Source organism: Salvia hispanica, chromosome 4, assembly GCF_029641045.1.
Source record: "Salvia hispanica isolate PSC_SH4W2 chromosome 4, Shi_PSC_v1, whole genome shotgun sequence".
Taxonomy (NCBI): Eukaryota; Viridiplantae; Streptophyta; class Magnoliopsida; order Lamiales; family Lamiaceae; genus Salvia; species Salvia hispanica.
The window spans coordinates 2,805,168-2,829,398 of NC_142695.1; the positions used below are offsets into that span (position 1 = coordinate 2,805,168).

Below are 24,231 nucleotides of genomic sequence, written 5' to 3' on the forward strand. Positions count from 1 at the left end.
TTATAAAAACAAAGACGCATTGCCATATATTACTAAGAAGGATTTGTTACAAGACTCATGAAAGCAGACTATGGCAGTGAGTTTATTCACCGGACTCGAACATGACTCAGACTTTAGAAATTGAACGACACTAAACAGACTCAACATAAACAGACACAACATAAACAGACACAACAAAGACAAGACACTAGAAGGAGACCCTGTATCTATCTAACCAAAGATAGATATTGTTTCATAGGTTATTACATCAGAAGAAAGAGTGACTCGGGCCGACGCTTGGGGAGCCAACGCTTGGGGAGCCAGAAGGCGAGTGCCTGTTGTTCTTAGGCACAAACTTCCTCATCCAGACATGCTTGCCATTGATGGTGAACTTGGCCTTCATCGCACCGTTGAGAATAGCACGAATGAACGCTGGCCTCAGGAACACGATTTTGGCATACAGAGATTGCTCCTCGGGGTTGCTCACTTCCTGCATGTGGAACGACTCGATGCAGTTCCCAAAAACCCTTTCGAAGAACAGCTTCACCTCGTACTCATTCACTGGGTAGCCTTTGGAGAAGGTGACAAACATTGTCCTCTCGTTCCGGGACACCTCATTGGTGGCCTTGCCCTTGCCACGAGAAGGGGAGGAATTGCTACCGGAGGCAGCAATTTCCATGTTAGCAATGCTTTGAGTCAGGCTGTCCACAGGAGATGGTTCCGGCACATAGTTGGCGGATGAAGTTGATGCAGCATGGCGAGGCGCCATCATCAATGGAGCGTCCAATGGAGCTTGGGCTAAAATACTATAAATGCGTGCCTGCAGGATATCGGACAATGATGGTAGACAGACTCCTCTTACCAAATTTTCGATCTCAATGAAAGTGGTTAGACGGTTATCAATAAAGAACTGCAGATAGATTTCCCTTCTCACAAGACTGCGGGTTAAGGGGATGTCAGTAGCTCTAGATGAGAAAGGGAACTGCGCATTTGTGCTCTTGATGCATGACACAGCTTCATCAGCAAGCTCGTTGATCAGAAATGGAGGAATGGACAAGGCCTTACTTACAAATTTACTAAATCCCACACGTTCCAACCATAGCCAGAAGCCCATTATGTACAGGCACTCCAAGGGATCGCGCAGCAGATCCCTGATGAGAATAACATACAGTGATCTGTCGATCCCATGGAAAAGCTTGAATTCCTTCAGTGTCACTGTAAACCGGGAACCACCCATGATGCTAAATCCTGAGAACACAAAGTACATTTAGAAAGTAGCCAGTTTATGCACATGAAAAAGCAAGTAAACAGCAGCACAGAAAGTAAGTGGAACCACACCAGCAGAAGGTGCTCTAGAGCCATACCAGAAAATACAACAACATAAACAAGAAATGAAGAAAAAGGAACAGAAGGAAAGAAACATCAATTCATCAGGAAAACTCAAATCGCTGATTGAAATCACATGAAATTGGCTTCAGCTAGAACACACAACTTCACACATAACATTGTCTTTATTAGAGAAATTTTTTTCAGAAAACAGGAAAAGGTCTGTGCCTGAAAGGAAAGAAGCCTAGAAGTTCAACATACCAAGTGAAAATTTCAAGGCAGAGGTGAAAGAAAGATGTTGAGAAGTCTACAATACAACCCCAATTTATACAAGTTGTTGAGGCAAGATAAGCCCCTAAATTCAAAATGAGGCCATGAAGTCGTTCTTATCATAACTACATAAAACAAGGGCAATTATTATTAATAGGTGGAATCACCACAAAAGAGAAATCATATTTGGTAGGTAGTAATTAATATTACAATTAGGATTACAGCATTACAGCAACGCATCCTGAAAATATGCATGAATTTTTTTGGTCAGCTTGCCTAGATATCAGTGTTAATTTCATACGCAAAGAATGGCGTTGATATCAAAGGCCTCAAACCACCTACATGACCATGATTCAAAGATTACAGAAACCAGGCTCTAACAAAAAGTTAAGATTAGTAAAGCTTTCCTATGAGATAACAAAAAGAAAATACATCTGGAAGAGGCTCAATCAGTTTAAGGCATTGCTAAGTAATTTGTAATCATATTTTCCAGTTTAACACAATACACTTAATTAAGGGTAAGCACATTTGCCACACATGACAACAGGGAAAAATAAAGGCCAAGAACAATTAATGAAATTTCTCATAAAGATGACAAATTTTAAATTTAGCCTTTTCATTATATTTTCAAGTAATATTATCTCTAAGAATATAATATAGAGGTCACCATGTAGCAAAAAAAGAAATATTATAGTTTTGCCAACCACTTTGGTAAGAGATCTCACTTAGTCTGATAACTAAGTGGTCATAAAACCCAAGAAGCGAACACCTTAATCCAAGAATAAAGTTCAAGATGCAGTGTCTTAGCTTTAGTTTAATACAAATACAAATGGTTGGCTCATAATAATGGTTTAAAATGCAGTCTGGAGTGTTATTAATTATTCATGAAGGTCATAGATTCATAATGTGTGGTGAAATTTTTCACAAATATATTTAATCGAGTAGAAAAGTCCCATATATTAGCAAATATTGCTAAATACTCAAATTATTATTAGCACTAGCAACTATTTCTAAAACTCAAACTATTGGTTGATTACATACATTATCAATTATTACTAAGCACTCGAGCTATTGGTTAATTACACGAGCGAATGTCTGCTTGTTCAACGCAACTACGTATCTACGATTTTGTCGCTTCTACTTAACGAAGGTTCTTATATACGTCATTAGTAGATTATGGCTCAACAAATGATTAGATAAAGGACAAAATATAGATTAGATAAAGGACAAAATATAGATTAGATAAACGACAAAATATAGATTAGCGAGGCTTCCGTACAGTTAATGCATAGCGGAAAGTGGGGCAAACGCTTCAATATGATCAAACAAGTTTGCTCCGCGGTATGTGCACGGATAATTTTTACTAATAATTACTAAAATTTAAACAGTGATTCAAATAAGGTCTTGTTTGCACCTTTTTGGCCCCTGAACCCGAAAGAACATCCCTACATGTCTCCGGAATATCATTAATTACATTGCAAATCTTTGTCAACTATTCATTTCCCATTATGTCCCTGAATCACTTGAGGGCATAAAGATCTTGGTATTTTCTGAATTTAAATTTACACATTACTTGCATATATTTATATATTGTTAGATGTATATACATTACATTCAATATTTAATAATAATGATGATAAGTACTTCTATTTTTATTATTATATAAAATTCATGTACATGATATTATCTAAAAATATATAAATATATGCAATAATATATTTTTTTTACTTATTATCTACATATACATGCAAATATTTTTTATAAATTAAAAATCAAGGGAAGTAGTACATGGAAATTATAAATTTAAAATTTGAGTTCCAAAAATATTAATGAATTTTAGGTCAATGCCTTCAAGGGGACTCTAGGAAAGAAGATACAGGAAAAGGTGCAAACCCCATTTTTCCAAAGACTTATTATGAAGTTCACTCTAATTTAAATTATTTCACTAATATTACAACTTAAATTACTTCAGAAAACCTTATTCATACTTTAATAATGTAGAATGTAAGTTTTTTGTTCTTCAAGAGAGTAATACTCCCTACGTCCCATCTCATAAAACACTTGCCAAAAATGGAAGTCGCCTAATTTTGTGGACGGACCAAAATGGAAAAAGAAACTACGTATATTTTATGGGACAGAATATTGCATATCTACAACTATTAGGAAAGAGAATGATGTTATTTTACCCCTTTACATACTTATGGATTAAGTGTATATTACATATTACTATGCATTAATAATTATTGGCATCCTCATTTAGATTTTTTATTACATAAATAATTTTGTACTATTATAATTCATCATTCCTGATTAAATATAAAATCTACAAAAGAACTTATTCAATAGTCATATCTTTTACATGTGACAAACATACTCTTGGCCGGTGTACTTTAAAATTTATTAATACTACTTCTAAAATATCACTAAATATTGCACGTGTTTTATCTGAAAATTTAAAAAAAATAATAATACACCTATATATTCTAAAAATAGTAAAATTTTCAAACAAATTATGAAAGGGAAATATTTAAGGATGTATTTACATAATGGACTAAATAATTAGACCATCATTCTCTCTAGGATGACTTATCAAAATCAGAATCAAACAAAATCACATGCACAATTAACAAGAGTGGAATAAACCTCAGAACCGATTAATCCAAAAGGAAACGAATATGCATTTGTCGCATCGCATGCTTCAATTTATAGTTAATGTTGTAATCAAGACAAAAAAAAAAGTTAATTTCATTTATAAATTATTTTACACTACTACTATATTAACACATTTAATGTATACATAGATAATATGTACATATATAATTATAAATTTATAATGCTCATTAGATAAAAATTATATGATGTATAAAAATTACTAGAAAATACATTTAGTATCACTGTATCAGTGCCAACTTAAGTATATGAACTTCCTTATATTTTATCATTAAAATTTCTTATACACCTTGATAATTATTTTCAATAATAACATTACAATTAAATACTATTTGCTCATATATGCACACAATATATAATTTTTCACATACCATCATTCTCTTCATATCATTTAATGTGAAAATTAATTGAATTTATGTCATTCTGGCATAAAACTCTTCCCTTTCTACCTTCCCTTTGTTTTTTGTTTATATGTATACATTATATAACAAATATTACCTGTACAGATTATATATTCCATTTCCATAACATTGAGACTATGGTATAATGTTTCGTGTAGCATATAAACCATAAAGGATTATGACTTGAAGGTTCTTATGTTTGCCACCCCACTTATAAAAACATCCTATGCGTTAACAAATAGAAACTTTGCAGCGAACCAATTAAGTGAAAAGACATTTATGTGTAGCATGAGCATGAAGTAGAGCTATCAAGTTGAGAGTAAATTAAAATGCCCATGCATTTCCAAACAAATATTCAATAAGCTTATTCCATGCTAGGTTTAACAGTTTGTCAAGATCTAGCTATGCAATAGTGTACCTTTAAGGATTTCATCGGCCACTCCACGGTTGCAACTTTACCACTCCATCGAGCAACTTCAACAGTGGGATTCCTTTATATGCTCTTGCACGGATTGGCATTCCTACAAGTCAGTCATCTGGTAGAAACCAGCATAAATCTTAAGCTCCTCAACATATTGAAAGCAAAAGGAAGAAGGGAGTAGAAAAAAGGAAAGATTCTCAATAAACCAATATGTGAGAAAATTAAGAAATTATGTTAAGCAGTATAACTCCTCCCTGAGCAAGCAGACTTCTCAAACTGATTGACACCAACTCCAAGAACAGAACAAAAATAGGCACTGACACCCTTCAGCTCAAGACTTGATTCCAACACCAAATCCAAACATATACAGCTTGAGAAGATTTTCAGGAAATCCTGCATTAGAATGCCTTCCTAAGAAATATCTCAAGGGCATTGACACAGTAGCCAGAAGAACATATAATTTGCCAAGAGACTATGGGAATTTATTCAGATATATAACAAAACAAAGTCAGATGCAAACTCTAATTATATTTTTCAGTGTTTACACTCTAACGATGCAAGGGAACAAGTGATGCCTAAACAACAACTAGAAGGATCTGAAGCATGAACACAAGCAAGAAGATGGTACAAACATCTCCACCTCCACGAACATCCATCATGGTTTAAATTCATAGGGTGATATGAAATGGAAACACAGTTTATATATATTCTAATTCACTGTGTTATTGCTCCATAAGCCACCAGCACTGGGAGTAGCAGTTTCAGCAGCAGCACCTTGCAGATCAGATAAGGAGAAAGACCGCCATGAAGGGAACTTATCAACAGGAGGTGATGATGACAGCTCACTTTTCATACTTCTTCTGGCATGTGGTGGTAAAGGAGGAAGACTGCAACCTGGTGGTGATGGATTTGAATTGGAGGTGTCGCCGCTATTGCTTTCAGAGCAGTTCATGTGAGCGGCAAGAGACAGCATACTTCTAGAATTGGTCGGTCTTTTTGATATTCCACCAATGCGATTCCTCATAATGCTATTCTGATTCTTGTCCCATAAGTTACTGAAGACCAGCAGGTTCTTGCGTTTCCTTGTATAAGCATTTTCTGGTTTCGTGATTTCTTTAATTGAGGGGATTGATGCAGCATCAGATAGGCTGGTAAATGATTTGGATTTACCAGAGTAAAACTTTGATATGCTTTTCCTATAAAATTCCAGAAACCATGTAATGATCACCAACATAGAGCAAATTAAGGAGGACAGTCAGCGTTGAGAGAAATCTAACAACAAATGGCAAAAAGTAATCCAAGGAGAGTTACGCAAGATGTATAAAGCAGTCAGCATTTAGATGACAGCTTCATAAACAGTGGATGATTGCAGATTTTCAACAAGAAACAGCAAATAAATACTCTTTGCACTTATTGGAGGGATCTTTGTTTTCCTAACTTCTGTTTTGTGGTTGATTCCAGCTGCAAAAAGACTTCTAGTGATTCTTAAGACTTACTTTACTTAGCACAGACCAGAGGTCTATATCCAACAGAACATAAGACAGAGGAGAAAGATGGCTCACTACCTCTTTCAAAATATGGAATATTCATATGAAATTATACAATGCATGTCATCTTCACATTAAATATTATCTTCTACTGCCACATAAATTATAAAACACGGATGGAAGAAAAGACACAGCAGCAGCACAAGATACTCATGTGCCATAATGGTATGTCTAAACGCCTAATCACTAATCAGTATCAGTATTTAATAAAACCATTTTCATGATGTCTATATTTATAATCCGAACACCATGATGAGAAATACAAGATGGCACCATAAACTCATTAAGATGCATAATGATCCCAAAAATAACTCCATCACGTGAAGATTCTGTGAGACATGGAGGATGGAAAAGCATCTAACATAGATAGTAAAGATTTTTAAGTTTTAAACTCATTAAGATGCATAATGATCCCAAAAATAACTTTATAAAGGGAGATAATGATTAAACGTTTGCTCCATGCATCATTGACAGAACAAGACCTTATAAGTCTCTCTTGACTAGAAATTTGCTAGATACACAGTCCAAAACAGAAGTTTAGATGACATTAGCTCCTTGGCAAAGAGAAGTCCATGAGTAAAATGGGAGTCAACAAATCCACACTAGTGGGTTACTGAAATTAATTTAGCACCGTATACTCCACTTCACTTCCACTACGGATCCAGTACTAATAGATCAAATATACTGACAATTCTCACGAGAGAAAATGTTGCAGAGCCAAAATTGAATAATGGATTTGCAAACCTAATAAAATTTCTATTCCCAGCCAAAAGAAAGAGCTCAATATAGAATATACAAATTTCAGTCTTAATAACTCGAATTTTTCCCCCCAACACAGAATCCCCATCTATGATCTAGCTTGATTATAACTTATTTAGTAGCACAACGTTTCCCACCCAAAAAGCGATCGATTATCCATTACGGCATCAATTTTCACATAATCATACAAAACACAAAGCCCTAAACCACAGAACATCACTGCAAACTAACACAATCCTACCAATTCACAATATTACCCAAACAATCATCGCATAACAAAACAAAATCACTTACTTCACAGGAAGAACTTCCTCCAGAGAATCCAAGCTGTCCAGCGGTCCTCCTTTATACTGACTCTGCACCTCCTCCTCCTCCTCATCACTGCCGCCGCTGTGATGCTCGTCACTGTTCTTCCCGATCGAAGAACTCGACGACAATGACAGCGAACCGCTCCGATCCTCCTCCGGCGACCGCTGATCCGCCGCTGGATGATCGTACGAGGCAAAAGCCATCTCTCGGTGCACGAATCCTGTCCCCTCGATCGGGTGCCCCCCGCCGCCGCCGCCTGAGTTGCTCCGCTGCAAAGCTATCGACATCTCCGCCGCCGCACTGCTGCCGAAGAGGTTTTGTCTACAGAAGCATGCGAATCGTGTGTGTTGTTGAGAGAGAAAACTGTAACCGAATGAGAGAGAGAGAGGGAAAATTGAACGAGAGAGAAGATGTTGATAGTGAAAGGCCTTATCTTTATCCAAAGTGAAGCAGCACAATTTCCAAATTGCATAATTAAACAATATTATCTCTTTTTCATTTTTTAATCTCCGATCGGAGGGCGTGTTAGCGTGTTGGGAGGCGTACCGTAACTAATACGTGGCGAGTTTTGATGCGATCGCAGCCGTTGGATTAAGGGGATTGAGACGTGGCGATGGAAGATGCAGCGGATGTTTTTTTATTTGGTGTGTGAGGATGTATGGGAATATTCTTCTACGAGTACTGGACAAAGGTTAGTGGGGTTTTTGTTTGACAAATTATTTAAAGTTTATTAATTTGTAATTAATATTTGCATTACTAATTAATTATAATGCAGTTTAATTATGACGGTTGCACGAGAGTTTGCCGCCATATGACTGACGTTAATAAAAAAGCATGCAAATTGCCGCAAAATACACCTAATTTAATTTCATTTTTGTTCAATTATAATTTTATATACCAATAAAAATAACGGACTATATGATGATTTTCACAACTATCTTACGAAAAAAAGACTGATATTAAGTCTTTTTTTTTTTTAGGTAAAGTTCGATTCTAGGTAATTTTTTTACCGAATCTCTAAAAATAGACTTACAAAGTAAGAAAAAATGTGAAAGTTATAATGAGAAAAAGACAATTGTTGGCGTGAATTATACGCGATTATTGTTGGCGTTCGTCATACGCTAATGTGTGTAGTTATTAGTGCGAATGTGTGTGATTATTTGAATAGTTTAGGTACGACAAAATAGTATTGTTGGCGTGAATTATACGCGACTATTGTTGGCGTTCGTCGTACGCTAATGTGTGTAATTATTAATGCGAATGTGTGTATTATTTGAATAATTTAGGTATGATAAAATACTATTGTTGGCGTGAGTTGTACACGAATGTGTATCGTCTGAATAAGCGACTAAACTAGTGAAAGCATTCTTAATCGGCTAATTTTGTCTTTCATCAAGTATATATTTTTCAACCGATATAAATGGACAAAAATCAAAAATAAATTTTAATTAAATTAAATTAAATACTGTAAAATAAAATAAATAAAACTAAAACAAATGGAGTATTAAAAATATAAAAGTAATTTCTAAAATAAAATTAACTCCTTCCATCACGTTACTTGAGTCATATTTCATTTTAGGTTATCATAAGTTATTTGAGTAATTTCTTTTTATGGTATTTACAAAGGTTCAGAGGGAGTTCGGCAAGCTTGCCTTTCAAAGACCGTTACTCACCAATGTTGAGAGATGTCACCTACATATTATTGATGATGCAACTTGTATTAGTTGTGTGGGAGCACAGAATCCATTGATCATGTCTTAAGACGTCTCTTCCGTTTGGAGCAAGACAACCCTAGAGATACTTGGTTCAAGTTTATATACATCCATTTGAGGCTTGGTTGATTGAAATAGGCAAAATAGTAGTAGTTTGTCACTCTATGGTGGCGTTCGGTTGCCATGACTAATAATTATGAGATTATCCATCTAGGATTAAGTTGTGGGATTATTTTGGTTGGAGGGGGAGGCTATAACTAATCATCATGAGACTATCCATCTAGGATTAAGTTGTGGGGGTTAATCTTATGAACCAAACATGATACATATTTAATCATGAGATTTAGTCTTGAACCGAACACTCCTTATGAGTATTATATTTTGCTTGATTTGTCGGAGACTACGGAAAAATAGAAATGCTAAAGTGTTTGGGGGTGAGACGTGGCCAGTGGATAGTTTGATAATCCAGAGCATGGCTTGGGCGTTAGCTATGCAAAATTATGCTACACACAAAGCCAAGACCAAAGTTCCAGTAAGCAAGTTAGTTAATTGGCCCCCTCCAACATCAGGTAGTTGGAAGCTCCATACGGATGGGGCAGTGAAGGGAGTACCTCATGTCGGGGTCTAAATTAAAAGGTACTCCAGAAGCTTAGGACATAGCTCAATAATTCTAATTGAATTATGTGCCAGATGGTTTGCAGCTTGCTTAGAAAAATGACATACAAAGTCTTGAAGTCCAAAGTGACAACCAAGCAACGGTCTTTATGATCAACTTAGATATAGAGGATGGAAGTTGATTCAGTCTCGTTCGAAACATTTGGGATATGTGTGACAAAATTTGGTTTGTGATAATAAAACACGTATATCGTGAGGCTAATTCAGTTGCAGATTATTTGGCAAGTTGGTCGTCAGGTCGGGATACATGTAGGTATTTTTGTATGATAAGCCACCGATTGGGGTACAAAACTTGTTATTGAGCGATCGCTTGGGAATTGCACATGTTCGAGTTGGATAGGCCGTAGTATTTTCTTAAGGACTCTGCCGTCTCTTGTAATTTCACTCGCTATCTTATAGGAGTACATTATTTTATAACCATTTCAAGTAACAAAGGATTGAGTAAATAATCACAACACACATCTTAAATTGATATAAAACAATTTAAATCACACTAATAGTAAAATCATGTAGTACTAAATTTTAAATGACGATTTTTTGGAAAAATATAAATAGCATAGCTTTAAAATTTTACTAATGCACTTGCTTTCCCCCTTGATTTGAAAATAAATAATAATCCCAAAACCTCTCCACTTCACTCAAAAACCCTGAGCTGCAAAAATGTCGCCCGCCGTCACCGGAATTCTCAGCTACGAGGACTTCGTCAAGGTCCACGGCGTCCTTCTAGCGGCGTCTGGTCTTCCGCAGCCGCTGCACCGCAAGCTCTACCAGAAGCTCACGTCCGAGACTTTCGACGGCGGGAGCTATTTTCAGGTGGAGCCTGTTGAGAGCGGCAGGCAGAGGAGGCTCGTGTCGACGGCGGATCACATCGCTCAAAATTCCGATGTGTTTCTGATTGATCACGCCTGGACTTTTCGCCTATCCGATGCTTACAAGCAGGTATATGCGAACTCAATTGCTACGCTCTGTTTAATTGATAATTGATTGATTGCAATGTATTGAACGATTTAAGTTACGTTGTTGTTAATTGATCTTATCTCGAGGTATGTTATCTGATTTCATAAGTTATGATGGTGCAGTTGCAGGAGGTTCCTGGATTGGTGGAGAGGATGGCGTCGTTGATGTGCGTTGACGTGGATTTGAGTTCGGAGGCGGACGAGGCTGGTGGTGAAGGCGATGATGCTAAATTGAGTGCAGCAGAAGTAGTTGAGAGAGAGTTTTGTAAAGTTAGGGAAGAAGGTGCTCGTTCTGTTAGATGGCTGGAGCTTGAAGATCTCGAAATTGACGATGATATGCTACTTTCCCTTGATCTGCCGACTAAATTCCCTGTCAGTTGCTAACTGTATCACATTCTCTGTTTTTGCTGCTATGTTTATCTACTTATGAATGGTTCAGTTTATTAAGTTTGTGTTATTGTGTGTGTTTATTGACAATGATAGGTTGTTAAACTAGCTGGCATAGGTTCCACTCAAACCGAATTGAAGTGGATTCTCTGGTTTATAATTATGGATTTGTTGTATTTTGCCTTTTGTTCGATGTTTTAACCTTATTGTGAACTCTACTGCACCAGCACTTGCTTGCACTAAGTCTCCGCGGCAACAAGCTTGAGAATCCGGAGACTTTGTTAGAAGTGGTGGCTCAGTTTAAATCTCTCAGAGCTCTGTGGGTGAACTACAATCCGGCACTGGAGAATGGGTGAGTTTCCATGTTATTTGGAAACTGTTTAGGATCAATTTAGGTCTGAAATATTTGAATGCATTTGAGGTTTTTGAGAAAAATTTGCTTTCCAGTGTAAACTATGTTGAAGATACTGAATTACTTTCTTTTTCAGTGTTAAGGACTTGGAAGCTCGTATTCTAGGAAGCTGCCGTGAACTGGAAATATATAATTCCCAGTTCACTCCTAAGTATGGCAAGTGGGCATTAGGATTCTGTGGAGGACTATACGAGAAAGACAATCCTGGAGATTCTGATGAGAGTGATCATCAGTTGCAAAGCGTTACGTCTCTTGACCTTTCAAATAGGCGCGTCCAAAATCTTATCACTGAGGTACAGTACACTTCTTACTCTAAATAACTCACCCCAATGTTTAGACTTTAGCTTCCTACTCCCCCCTTATTAATCTACAATATTCTTCAGGCCTTTTCTCCAATTGAAATGCCTATGCTATCATATTTGAATCTTCGTGGAAATGCATTGGACGAGAACTCAGTCAGCATACTACTATACTATCTTAGAGGATTCACCAATCTAACTGCTTTGGAGGTAGCTTTGTTAAATAAAACTATTTACATTTCTCCAAACTGCTAATCACGTTGACATGGACATTACTATAGGTGGATATTCCCGGTCCTCTTGGAGAGAGTGCTGTTGAAATTATTGAAGCTCTCCCCGCTCTCTCTGAGTTGAATGGACTTAGTACTTCCAAGATCTTAGAATCTGAGAAGAGCATTGCTGATTCAGTATTAAAACCCCGCCTCCCTGAGTTCAATGCTGAAGAGTCTCTCACTGATCGTGTTATCAATGCTATGTGGTTGTACCTAATGACATATCGGCTTGCTGATGAAGAAAAGATTGATGAAACTTCTGTTTGGTAATCACTTGATTCTTATTGTTCAATCCTTTATCGAGTTTAGTATTGGGGGCATATTGAGACATTCCAATTATTGTCTAACAAGAATGTCTTGGATTTTTTTTTAATTATGTTAGTTTGATTGCCTGATTTGGCTGAGATGCCAGTTGGTCCATTATAAGAGAACTATAAAATCAATGTGGATCTTTCACTTCTATTAATGTGACAAACCATATAATGCAGTTATAATCATTTAGGACATCAGTTCATGTATAGATAATCAAAGAACTAGTAAAGGGATGAGGGACCTTATGGCACTAGAACATAATAACTTGTTTCATTGGTAGAGTTGCTCTTAATCACAAAATGTCTTCAGCTGTTGAAGCTATTTATTCTTGTCTTGAAGTTGGAATTTTACAGAAAGGTCCCTGACCATTATATTTGTTTCTGCATAGATTGCAAAAGTTATGGTTTGCTTTCACTCAACCTAGCCCTTTGCTGAACAAGGATAATTGAAAATGTTCAATGTTGGGTAGAAATGGAATCCACATTCATTAATGTTGGGTCACCTTAGTCTCCTTCTGCCATGTGATATTCACTAAACTATTTTATGAAGAAGAGGTTCTAATACAGCTCGTGTGCAACACAACAACTATGAAAATTTTGTAATCTTGTGTACAAGACTGTGATGTCATGGTCTTTAATTGTGGTTTATATTAACTTATATTTGACATTGCTCTCAGGTATGTGATGGATGAGCTTGGTTCAGCTTTGCGTCACAGCGATGAAGCCAATTTCAGAGTTTCACCGTTTCTCTACATGCCCGATGGTAAACTGGAGTCAGCTGTCAGGTTCTTTCTTAAAACCATTCCTTGTACTCCCCTATTTATGTTGGGAGCATCTTCATAGTCCACTGTATTAGTTTTCTCCATTGGGATCCTTACCTGATTCCTATATTTCATTGGAAAGTTACTAACTAACACTGAGTGAAAATTTCTCAGTTACTCAGTTCTTTGGCCTACAAAACCTGTGCAACAAGGTGATGAATGCACTCGTGATTACCTGTTTGGCATTGGGGAGGAGCGGCAACGTTCTGCAAGACTCACTGCCTGGTTTCATACCCCTCAAAATTATTTTATTAGAGTATGATTTCTGATTGTGATGTTTTATGTTTGGTCCATCCATGACTCTTATGTTCATTCTAAATTCTAATGTTGTTTCTGTAGGAGTATGAAAAATTCTACATGGAATTGAACTCAAGAAGGTGTTCTCCGGTACCAGCAAAGGCATCGGCAACCAATAGTCTGCTTCATGGTGATAGACGTGTGTTGAAGGTTTACACTGATTTGCCTCAAGTAGAGGAATTTCTGACACGTCCAGAATTTACGATCAGTATGTACTTGAACTCATAGCCACTAGAAAAATTGCATTGCTATATTAAGCTTGTGACAATTGTTTGAGCATGTTTTTAATGCTAGTAATAGTATAATGCAAATATGATCTCTCTTATCTTTTCTTACTTTAGGTCACTTGGGTCATAAAATCTGTATTTGTGCACTGTCCTTCATGTATATATACTTTACTTTCTTACTTCTAGAACTCATGTTATTTCTAATTGTTTTTTCTGCAGCAAGTGAACCAAAGGATGCAGATATTATATGGACTAGTTTGCAAGTTGATGAGGAGATGAAGAAGGCAGTTGGACTGAATGATCAGCAATACATAAATCAATTTCCTTTTGAGGCTTGCCTTGTTATGAAACATCATCTGGCCGAAACTGTTCAGAAGGTTCTATACTTTCCAACTTCTTGCATTAATCAATTCATAAATTGCATAGCTCAAATGTCTTATTGATATAAAATGCTTCTGAATACAACCTCCATCTTACAGGCCCATGGTGCTCCTCAGTGGATCCAGCCGACATATAATCTTGAAACACATCTTGCTCAACTCATCGGGGACTGTTTTACACGTGAAAGGGATGGAGTTGACAACTTGTGGATCCTAAAACCATGGAACATGGCAAGAACTATTGATACAACTGTTACCCAGAATTTATCACAGATTATCCGCCTCATGGAGACTGGCCCGAAAATATGTCAAAAGTACATCGAACACCCTGCCTTATTTAGAGGGAAAAAATTTGATCTACGCTACATAATCTTAGTGCGCAGTATCAACCCTTTGGAGATATTCATTTCAGAGGTCTTTTGGGTATGTGTCCATTCCCTTTTTTCCGGGAATGATGCTATATGGTGTTGGTATCATGGTTTGTCATATATTAAGTTATAGTTTTTTGAAGATGTCTCGATCTCTATTTCCAGGTTAGGTTGGCAAATAACACTTACTCTTTGGAGCAGCACAGTTTATTTGAATACGAGACACATTTCACCGTTATGGTAATTATGTCTACCATTTACCTCCTGGGTTAAATAGTACCTCCACGATCACTGAACACTTCTCACAAGTAATTTGATGCCATCACCAAGTTTGTGAAGGATATCATTATCTAAATAGAGTGCATTTGGGTTGGTACTTGCTTTTGTAGAAAAAAATCGAAGCAAATTATGTGGTCTTCTTATTTTTGCGACTTTTGTGTTCTTTAGAATTACAGGGGAAGATTGAATCACATGAACACGCCGGACTTTGTAAAAGAATTTGAAAAGGAGCATAATGGTACTGATTTTTTTCCATTTCCACTGTTTGTCAATGAATTAGCAGTTGTCTTCATTCACAAGATGCTCATGGTTAATTTTTGCAGTTAAATGGTTGGATATCCATCTAAGAGTTAAAAAGATGATCAGGTCTGTTTTCGAGGCAGCTGCTGCAGTTCATCCAGAAATGCATAGTCCAACATCTAGAGCGATGTATGGGGTCGATGTCATGCTCGACAGCCACTACCTACCTAAGTTGCTAGAGGTGCGATGAACTCCTACTTCTTTTACTTCTAGATATAAGAATATGGCATATTAATTGAATCCAAAGAGAAAAATGAGATAGTATACCTCACAAAACATGGGTATGAATTCTAACATGTTTGGTATATTACAAAACATGGGTATGAAAACCATCACCACACATGCCAAATATTCATAAATTCCCGTTTGGTACGAAGGCCTGTGCTTCACTAAAGAAACAAGACGAAAACATGAAATTGTGTTTTACTCTTGCATCAAACGTCAAACAGTGAAGCCATGGGGCTTCTTAATTTACGTGGAATTTTTTGACGAGAATTCATCTTCATGCTCTTTTTGTGTTAGCAGCATGTGTTCCGCTAGCAATAGCTTCGTTATTTATTTCTGTTTTTTATTTCCTAATTTGCTCATTGACGTGAGTTTGATACTGGTGTTTGGTTTGATGGATTATCTAAGATAGAGTCTTATGAATGTTGTTCGGTGGCCTGATACTTAATCTCGAGACAATGCCACATAATTTCTGGCCAATTCAATATCAGACAATCTCATGACAAGAATATGTTTTGCTAGGTTACGTATTGCCCTGACTGTACCCGCGCGTGTACATATGATACTCAGTCCATATTTGGAGATGGAAGCACAGTGAAAGGAAGTGACTTCTACAATTTGGTGTTTGGTTGTCTCTTCTTAAACGAGACCACTCATGTATCCCCATTGTAAGAACTAGTTAATTGAAATTTTGTTTGTGTGATTGGAGTGGATAATGTAATATTCATCTGTATGCTCTCTCCGCCTTTGGTATGGCTGGTTTCGTACGATTTTGCAAATCTTGTATTAGCCCACCATTAGAGTTCTCGTCCTTAACTCATCAGACATCGTAAACTGATATAACAAGATATGGACCGGGTATCGTAACCAACCCAAATTGTATCGAACTTGTTACGGTTTAACCACACAGCTCAAATATTGAGAAAAAATAACTTTTATTTTTTTTGAAAACATAAAAATCCAATTTTATTGCTATTATTGCATTAAGTAAATGTTAGATTATACTCCATCCGTCCTACATTAGGAGTTTAAATTTTTTAGTATTTTAGTTCGTCCCACATAAATAGTATGCTTCATATTTCACTCATGGTTTATTATAAAACTGTATAAAATGAGACTCACATTCCGCTATTTCGATAAACTTGTGCCGGATTCATTTGGAATTGCTAATGTGGAACGGAGGGTATAGTACCTATTTTCGATAATACCTTTTCAATACTCATAAAAAGCATACTACTATAAATGGACATTACTATCCTTAAAATGATTTTTTTTTTATTTAAAAAAGGTAAAATAGAAAAAGAATTAGTAGAAATCTTGTTGCTAGGAATCATAGCTCAAGTTGAGTAAAAGTAAGAAAAAGGACATGTCACACTTCAAATTCCTATACAGTTTCTGTTGAGCAAATCCTAAATCACTAAACTTCATCCTCTGTCTATACACTCTCCTATACAAAAGAAGAAAAGAATGCACCCAACAAACGAAGAAAAGAGAAACAACGAGAAAGTGAGATTACCAGCCTTACTAATCAGCTTGTTCTGCTGTAGTCCGAGTCTTCGATGAGATTTTCTTCTGCAGTTCCAAATTGGACATGTTTGCAGCCTCCAATGCACGTTCCAGCTATCGTTCATCCAACAAAAAGGTCAGAAACTCTACGAAACGCAGAGACATGTATTTTCCAAAAAACACAAGGAAGTTTACTAGCACACTACCTTAGCTGCCCTGGCGCTCCACTCTCCCAGTATAGCTCTAAGCCTTTCATTCTCCTCGATGTACTGTTCCATGACCGATAGTGCATTAAAAGTTGATTCAAGAATTCAAGATAGATGCATATTCTCAAACGGACTTTTTGGCATGGGCTAACATGGAATCTGCTGTACATGACTAGAAAAGCATGAAATAAAATTTATCTATAATAGCACAGATCACTGTTCATATATGGTTTAATGTTCCCATAAGTTGTATCGTTAAATGTATTTTCAAGCCTCTTTTCTGTCCCTGGCATTTTCACCCCCGTCCTGGTTTAGCTACTGAAGGAGGGTTGTGAAAACAGAAAAAACTTGTAGCAAATATCTACCTGATTGTTAGTGTTGCGAACACCTTGTATCTCTGAGTCTCTCTCAGCTATCAGAGAGCGAGCAAGTCGAAGTTCAGATTGCAACTGGTTCATCTGCAATGAAAGAGCAGTTAGAACTCCCAAAATGTCTAGATCCATGTAAAGAAGACCTTGTAGGAAGATCCTTAGACTCCAAATAAATCACAAGCTCTATAAATAATGTCAACTCTTGTAAATGGAATATGTAAAGGGAAAGAATTTAGGTTTCTAGAAACACAAACGCATGTGTTATGAGTAGGATAAAGCTCTAAAGGCTGCATTACACAAAGCTATATTTATTTATAATTATTAGCATTCAGCCCATCCTTAAGGTTCTATATGCGGAGAGGGTATTCCAATGCTAACAATGATAATTTTTCAATGCAATAAAAATATATAGTAGTAGTAGTTTTTATGATCACAGGCGACTAACAGGTCTAAAACATAGAAAGATAAGAACTTATAGTGTTGTGTCAGCTTCCATAAGAGATTAAAAATGAACAGCAACAGTCACCAACAGAATTAGCTCATTTATAAGCTGCATAATAATTTGACCCCACGTCTGCACATATATTAATCACATGCCGACCAAAAACTCACTGGTAAGGAATTACTTCAAGCAGGTCAAACTAAATTTTTGAGTCTTTACTCAATAGGAAACGATTCAGTTCTATATACTGCTATAACCTGCCATGAAGAGCGTTTAATTTAATTACCTCAGCCGAAAGTGTTCGTAGTTCTTGATCACGAGTAGCTAACAAATGAGCCAGATCAACCTACAAGGTTCAGGAAAATTTATCATAAGTTTATATTTCAAATAAGTGCCAGAGTCTGTGATCCAATGACACATCCCTGAGATGCGTGTACAGAAGGAAACATCATTGGTAGCTAGGAGATGTATCATATGTCAAACTAAGGGAACAAGATGCTCATGTATCTATCCTACCAACATCTCAGACTTCTCCAGTAATGAAAGGCAACCCAACAATTACTGTCCAAAGCTCACTCTACCAGCTTATCACAATACCAAGCAAGCCTATTTGTCTGACAGAAAAGTAACTCATAGTAACCGTCTTCTGGAACTGAGTCAATAAACACCAGCATGATGCTAGACTACAAATTGGAAAATTTGGAGACTCGAAGATTAGGCAACTAAACACCACATCCAAACTGTTGCTGACTTACAAAACTTTAGCATTCTAAAATATGTTCTCTTATCCATCATACAACAGCTAGCGTGAAGCAGTGTCAGTGTTTCTCTAATATTCTGGCCAGAAAGAACATAGTACATAACAAGGATTACGATTACCTGAGGCGTGCTACCATCATTAGTTCTCTCATATTTGCTCAAAGATTCTTGTAGTCTAAGAATCTATTGGAAAAAATTAAGATCAGAAATCACACAAGAAAACATCCTAAATATGTATGTGTATATGCTATAACAGTAACATGCCACAAATTCTAAACTTTAGAAATTAAGAAAAGATGCACTCGGGCACTGTTGACTTGTATGATTTCATTAAAATAATTAACAAAATTAGATTTTATAGAAGTCAACAGGAACAGCCAAATTTTCCATCAAATTAATGATATTCTACACCAGAGATATGAAAGGTATGAGCAGAATTCGTGACATGTTTCTTAATACAACTTACCTCCTCACTGAGAAAGTGAAGGTTTTCTCTCTGATACTGCAACAATGCCATCTGTTGATCTGATAGACGCCCCCCATCATGGTACCTACAATTAAAAAAAAAATGTCAAATACATACAGTGAAATGGCCATACTAAAGTTTCGGATGATCATAGTATTAATCTCCTAGAACTGGAGGTCTATTTTTTTAAGTAACTCGACTTATTCTCTTAATGCAACTGAATGATGGTCAATGAGCATTGTAATAAGAAGAGGATGTTAGTAATATGTGGACTAGTTTTTTTTTCTTTCTTTTCTTTTATAAAAGTGGTGGTGTGTGTGTGTGGGTGGGAGGTGGGGTATAAAAGTCGAATTTAATTAACTCATACATCACCACTGTATTCCAACAATAGACGAGTCACGAGTCTGTCTATAACATGCCAAACTTTAAGAAAGTTTGTTGAATTAAGCACGCCAAAAGTATTTAGATGTATATAGCATGACTAAGTCAGTACCTCAATCCTTCTAAAGGACTTGCTTGTTGCAGTGGAGAGTACAATGAGTTCAAAACGTCAGGTTGGGAATCCAATGAATTGTATTGGTGCACATAACCTGCAGTTTCCAAAATGCTCTTAAGCAATAACTTTATATATCTCAGGTAACCTTATATAATCCACATGAAATAAATCATAGCATAATTTTATGCTTCTGAACTATTTTCTAAGAATTTGTGGCACTAAGTTCCATAACATAATTTGGCACCAACTAACCAACATAGACGCTCATGAAAAATCCTGCACATACTGCTTCAACCAGCATAATGATTCTGCAAAGATTAACAGACAAATGGTTAAGTTCTAAGAATCAAAAGCTACCTTAGGCAGTGTTTATGCAGCAATTTCGAACATCAATTTCAAACATCAAATGGGAACTTAGTCATCTTACAAGACAGGATCAAAAACGGCAGAAAGCAGTAGAATAAAAAGTAGGGTTGCGAATGATGTACTACTTCTGCAAGTTAATGTATAAAAAGTGATATATGGGGTTCCCAAAGCATGCATTGTAATTTAAGTATGTTGACCTGAGTAGCATAGAAATTGATAGAAAACTTATATGGTGCTTCCAGGCCATGACAAGCAGCATTGCAGCAGTTCCTGCATTTAACTAACATAGATCAGATAGACATATTCCATGAAGTTTTTAATTTCTTTTTTGTGTCTCCAGAGTCATACATATAAATATAAGAAGAGAATGAGCAAGAAATCACTTGAGAATTCAAAATCATAGCGTATAATTCTATGTAGGAGATTATATTAAATAATGGGTCCAGCACAAAAAGGTGTAGTTCAGTTCTTTTGCACATAAAAAGTCGATATTCTATTTGTAATTTATGTCAATTGGATAACTAATGCATCAGCCACAGACTATTCTGAACTGAATGACAGAAAGATAGGAAATCATATGCATACCATATGCGATAGTAGCAAATGGTAGGCGAATTATATGCTTCAACTTTTGGCTGAAACCATAATAACCCTACAAAATTGAGTTTATCCCATGTCATCCAACAGTTAATACATACAAATATAAAAAAGTTTTAAAAACGTGGAACTGTAACTCCAGGGCGTCCTGGATAAAAACCAAGCGATACATTGTGAATGGTCAAGTCAAAATGCAACAAGAATTTTATTTTATTTCACATTAACATCCCCAATAGCTGATATAAGAAATATTTAAGTTAGTTGAAATAAAACCCGACTGAAATAGAAACAGAAGTTCATTTTAACAACACAACCCTTAATCTACGGCATTGAATCCATCATTGATGCTGTTTTTCATATATTGCCCTCCTTATTTCTTAGAATACTAGTATCATTTAATCTATTGTGTGTCTCATAGTTGTCAACACTTGTCAACTTCCCAATTGATAAACCTGAAGACTCTAGTCGTCAAAAGCATAAATCACCTGATGCACCAGTTAATGCATCCACAGCACATGTACTTCAAATAGTATTAAACATGTGAGTTCAATGGATTACACACAAATCCAATAAAACCCAAAATTAAAGATTAAAACTAAGCTAGACTTCTTCTGCTGTCCTTGCTATCTTCACTGATGCCTTCTAACGATTTTTTGGTATGGTGTTTTAGAATGATATATGCAATCCAATGCACATTTCAAAATCTTATTTTGGGTTATATGTGTATCTTGTTGATGAGAACCTGTAAGAGCTATGATGATAATGGCATTGATCCGTCACGAAAAGGATAACTAAATACCTGCAGGCGTATCTTGTGAACTTGATAAACCAAATATTGTAGAAAAATGCCTGTACAAGGTGGCAAGGCTATATTTAGCAAATACAAAAGTTCAATAAAGAATTCATTTCCAGCTACCTGTTTTCAAGAACATAATATTCATTCACATAGGTTCCATATAATATCCATAAAAACATCTCCAAATTTCACTTAACTATCAGTAAATATACGACTGGTGGCAACTGGTTTAACTTTTGCTATGCCTAACCAAGATTATATCCTAGTCATCCACATTTCCTTTGCAATTGATTCTTTTATCTGGTCAACAACCAATACACTTGTTTAATTTTGCTTCGAGGAGCTGAGAGAGAATGATAAACTGTGAGCTTTCTCAGTTGCCTGGTTTACATATTACGTTTCTGCGGATTCACAGCGGTAGCATGCAAATACAAGAAGGCAAATAAAGTTCTGATTGCATTAAGTATGATATGATTTCAGAAAAACCATTACTCGTTAGATAACAACTAAATCAACTCACAGCCTCGGAAAAAAAAGGACAAAGTCAGTAGCCTACTAGCCTTACTCTAGAAAACTAGAAACACATCGCCAGCAGTGAAGCTCCAAGATCAGACAAGAAATTTAGAATTTTAGAGTGTTTTTGGAATCTAATTTCGTATTGGGATTATAGTTCACATATAATGCAAATTTGTCAAAGCAGAAACAGAATTAATGCAGAGAGAGAAACAGTTAGAGCAATAAGTAAAGTCAGATGAGAACAATAGTTTCATTTTCAACTAAGGCTCCAGCGGAAACCAAACAAAACCAATTTATTTCCTTAAGCAAAATAAGTGCGTAATATGCTCTAGCAAAATACAATCTGATTTATGATTAAAGATCCTACCCAGGATTCAATTAAGGATGGTGGGATCCAAATGTAATAGGGAAAAATGAAAATAAACCTCAAATCATGCCAACTCTCGCATGGCTATATTACTCTTCTCTTTCTTTCGCATATCTCTCTATTTTCATATGCCAAAGTTAAAATGCTGTTTGTTAAAACAAGTTGCTCTTCCATCTTAAGCTCGATAAGCAGATGCTCATTTCAATACAGTAAAACTTCAACGTTTTCTGGTTAATGTAGAAATAAAATTTAAACCCAAACTACATTGTTTTACAAAGTACACCGATAGTAAAACCATGCCAAGAGAAGCAAATTCAAGAGAGTCATAAAACTTCAGATATATCATGCATATATAGACAGAGAAGTTATTAAATGTTCGTGAATGACCTGTAACGACCAAAAGAATGATATTACAGCTACACAGTAGTGAGACGGTTAAATCTTCCAAAGACTTAAGAATCCACGTAATTCCCAGAGCAAAAATTGCATAACCTGCCTAGAATGGAACGAAAATCAGATTTCCACAATCGTATGTTGATATCTAATGAACATACGTTACAGTGGATGAAAACTTGCCAGTAAAATACAATAAAAGATACTCCCAAGTATCCTTGTTCGCTTCCGGTGACCACATAAGGGAGCCTCTTGCAGTATGTCAAGGAACCTGCAAAGCAAGTAGCTACGTAATAAAAAGAATAGACGACACAGTGGTTATATCGGAAAACTATGGCATGCTGATTATGTTTCCATAAAGAAAGTAACACGCTAGAAACTCAATAGATGGCTACTTATGCCCATATTTTCAAGCCAATTGTCGATTGTAACTCCCTTTGTTCATGTTTGCTCTAAATATGTGAATTCCTGAACCAAAAAAGTTCCTCTCGACAGATCACAGGCCAAAAGGAAGCAATGGACATTGTATGCAGAAGAACGAGTCAGATAAACACGAACTTCGGATTTTGCCTCATGTTGAACTAAAATCGTCTAGATTTTAATTGAATTAAGCTTAAAATCTATACTATCACTTACTCCAACGAAAGTAACAGTCCTCGACGAGCTAGATACTTACATCCGGAAACACACAATGATCATTTCGCAATTCAAATAGCAAATTAGGCCGAATTCATCACCTCCACTCCAACAACAGCATACGATAATCAAAAATAGGAAACGAAAATCACTATGATAAAAATTCAGAAACACAATTATATGTCAGAATCGGTGCGATGATGAGAAGAAAACATACAGGTTGGTTTCTTCGGGAGATGCAGCGTAGGAAGAGCCGTGCCTGTCCATCGACATATCTGGAGCGAAATTGTCACTTGTTGCTGGCGAATTTAGTCGGAAAAGTCATGGATTTGTCGCCGGATTGTGCTTCCGTGATCTCTCCGCCGACTGTGTTTCTTCTCAGGCGTAATTTGTTAATTTTATACCTCCGCAAAACTGACTGTGTTTGACATACGATTTGAATGGGAATTTCATCAAATTGTTTATGTAATGTTTCATTTCATAAATTTACAAATATGGAGTAACTCTGTTATGACTAGTTTTTTAAACCAATCTAATTTCATAATAGTTTTAATTCAAATCATATAGTTTTGTGCCATAAAGTTTAATGTTTAAACCAATCTAATTTCATATAGAAAACTTTAATTTTTCTGTTATAACTAATTCCTTATATGGTTTAATTTCTAAGTATATTTCTACTACTCATAATTATCTACTTCTCATTGGTGGGAC

General features: G+C 36.1%; 4 protein-coding genes across 6 annotated transcripts; 1 reads left to right on the top strand and 3 right to left on the bottom strand.

The window, feature by feature from the left end:
* On the bottom strand, positions 1-5,400 carry LOC125193512 (uncharacterized). Of its 2 annotated transcripts, XM_089056104.1 has the most exons (3): positions 5,065-5,400; positions 1,567-1,700; positions 1-1,227 (listed from the first exon to the last, which is right to left on the bottom strand). In XM_089056104.1, the coding sequence occupies exon 3, from the start codon at positions 1,214-1,216 to the stop codon at positions 248-250; it is 969 nt and encodes a 322-aa protein (XP_088912230.1). In that variant the 5' UTR covers positions 1,217-1,227; positions 1,567-1,700; positions 5,065-5,400; the 3' UTR covers positions 1-247. The 2 variants fall into 2 exon arrangements, with proteins under 2 accessions (XP_088912230.1, XP_088912229.1); XM_089056103.1 differs by lacking the exon at positions 1,567-1,700.
* A 160-nt stretch (positions 5,401-5,560) lies between these two features.
* On the bottom strand, positions 5,561-8,115 carry LOC148927071 (uncharacterized). Its single transcript, XM_089056105.1, has 2 exons — positions 7,668-8,115; positions 5,561-6,263 (listed from the first exon to the last, which is right to left on the bottom strand). Exons 1-2 carry the CDS (start codon positions 7,967-7,969, stop codon positions 5,777-5,779), a joined length of 789 nt encoding a protein of 262 aa, XP_088912231.1. The 5' UTR covers positions 7,970-8,115; the 3' UTR covers positions 5,561-5,776.
* Positions 8,116-10,668: 2,553 nt separating this feature from the next.
* LOC125196988 (tubulin-tyrosine ligase) lies at positions 10,669-16,370 on the top strand. Its single transcript, XM_048095669.2, has 15 exons — positions 10,669-11,008; positions 11,149-11,397; positions 11,640-11,764; positions 11,901-12,117; positions 12,208-12,333; positions 12,405-12,661; positions 13,384-13,491; positions 13,642-13,783; positions 13,867-14,032; positions 14,271-14,428; positions 14,531-14,854; positions 14,965-15,039; positions 15,247-15,316; positions 15,402-15,559; positions 16,126-16,370. Exons 1-15 carry the CDS (start codon positions 10,730-10,732, stop codon positions 16,273-16,275), a joined length of 2,604 nt encoding a protein of 867 aa, XP_047951626.1. The 5' UTR covers positions 10,669-10,729; the 3' UTR covers positions 16,276-16,370.
* Positions 16,371-16,856: 486 nt separating this feature from the next.
* Positions 16,857-23,994, bottom strand: LOC125192314 (protein FIP1-like). 2 transcript variants are annotated; one of them, XM_048089856.2, is made up of 14 exons: positions 23,738-23,994; positions 23,068-23,155; positions 22,879-22,983; positions 21,612-21,661; positions 20,801-20,867; positions 20,413-20,485; positions 20,102-20,157; positions 19,847-19,943; positions 19,354-19,438; positions 19,008-19,070; positions 18,415-18,474; positions 17,681-17,773; positions 17,316-17,378; positions 16,857-17,223 (listed from the first exon to the last, which is right to left on the bottom strand). In XM_048089856.2, exons 2-14 carry the CDS (start codon positions 23,123-23,125, stop codon positions 17,128-17,130), a joined length of 966 nt encoding a protein of 321 aa, XP_047945813.1. In that variant the 5' UTR covers positions 23,126-23,155; positions 23,738-23,994; the 3' UTR covers positions 16,857-17,127. The 2 variants fall into 2 exon arrangements, with proteins under 2 accessions (XP_047945813.1, XP_088925775.1); XM_089069649.1 differs by having other exon boundaries at positions 23,064-23,155.
* Positions 23,995-24,231: the final 237 nt, after the last annotated feature.

Excerpts from the sequence above, each read along its gene's own strand:
- LOC125192314 (XM_089069649.1), bottom strand. The coding sequence starts at position 23,793 with ATGTCGATGGACAGGCACGGCTCTTCCTACGCTGCATCTCCCGAAGAA. Across the intron at positions 22,984-23,063 it reads TTATTGTATTTTACTGGCAA|GTTATGCAATTTTTGCTCTG; the intron begins GTTTTCATCCAC and ends CATTCTAGGCAG. Across the intron at positions 17,774-18,414 it reads TACGAACACTTTCGGCTGAG|ATGAACCAGTTGCAATCTGA; the intron begins GTAATTAAATTA and ends CTTTCATTGCAG.
- LOC125193512 (XM_089056103.1), bottom strand. The coding sequence starts at position 1,216 with ATGGGTGGTTCCCGGTTTACAGTGACACTGAAGGAATTCAAGCTTTTC.
- LOC125196988 (XM_048095669.2), top strand. The coding sequence starts at position 10,730 with ATGTCGCCCGCCGTCACCGGAATTCTCAGCTACGAGGACTTCGTCAAG. Across the intron at positions 11,765-11,900 it reads AATCCGGCACTGGAGAATGG|TGTTAAGGACTTGGAAGCTC; the intron begins GTGAGTTTCCAT and ends TTTCTTTTTCAG. Across the intron at positions 12,334-12,404 it reads CCAATCTAACTGCTTTGGAG|GTGGATATTCCCGGTCCTCT; the intron begins GTAGCTTTGTTA and ends ACATTACTATAG.
- LOC148927071 (XM_089056105.1), bottom strand. The coding sequence starts at position 7,969 with ATGTCGATAGCTTTGCAGCGGAGCAACTCAGGCGGCGGCGGCGGGGGG. Across the intron at positions 6,264-7,667 it reads GAGGAAGTTCTTCCTGTGAA|GAAAAGCATATCAAAGTTTT; the intron begins GTAAGTGATTTT and ends GGAATTTTATAG.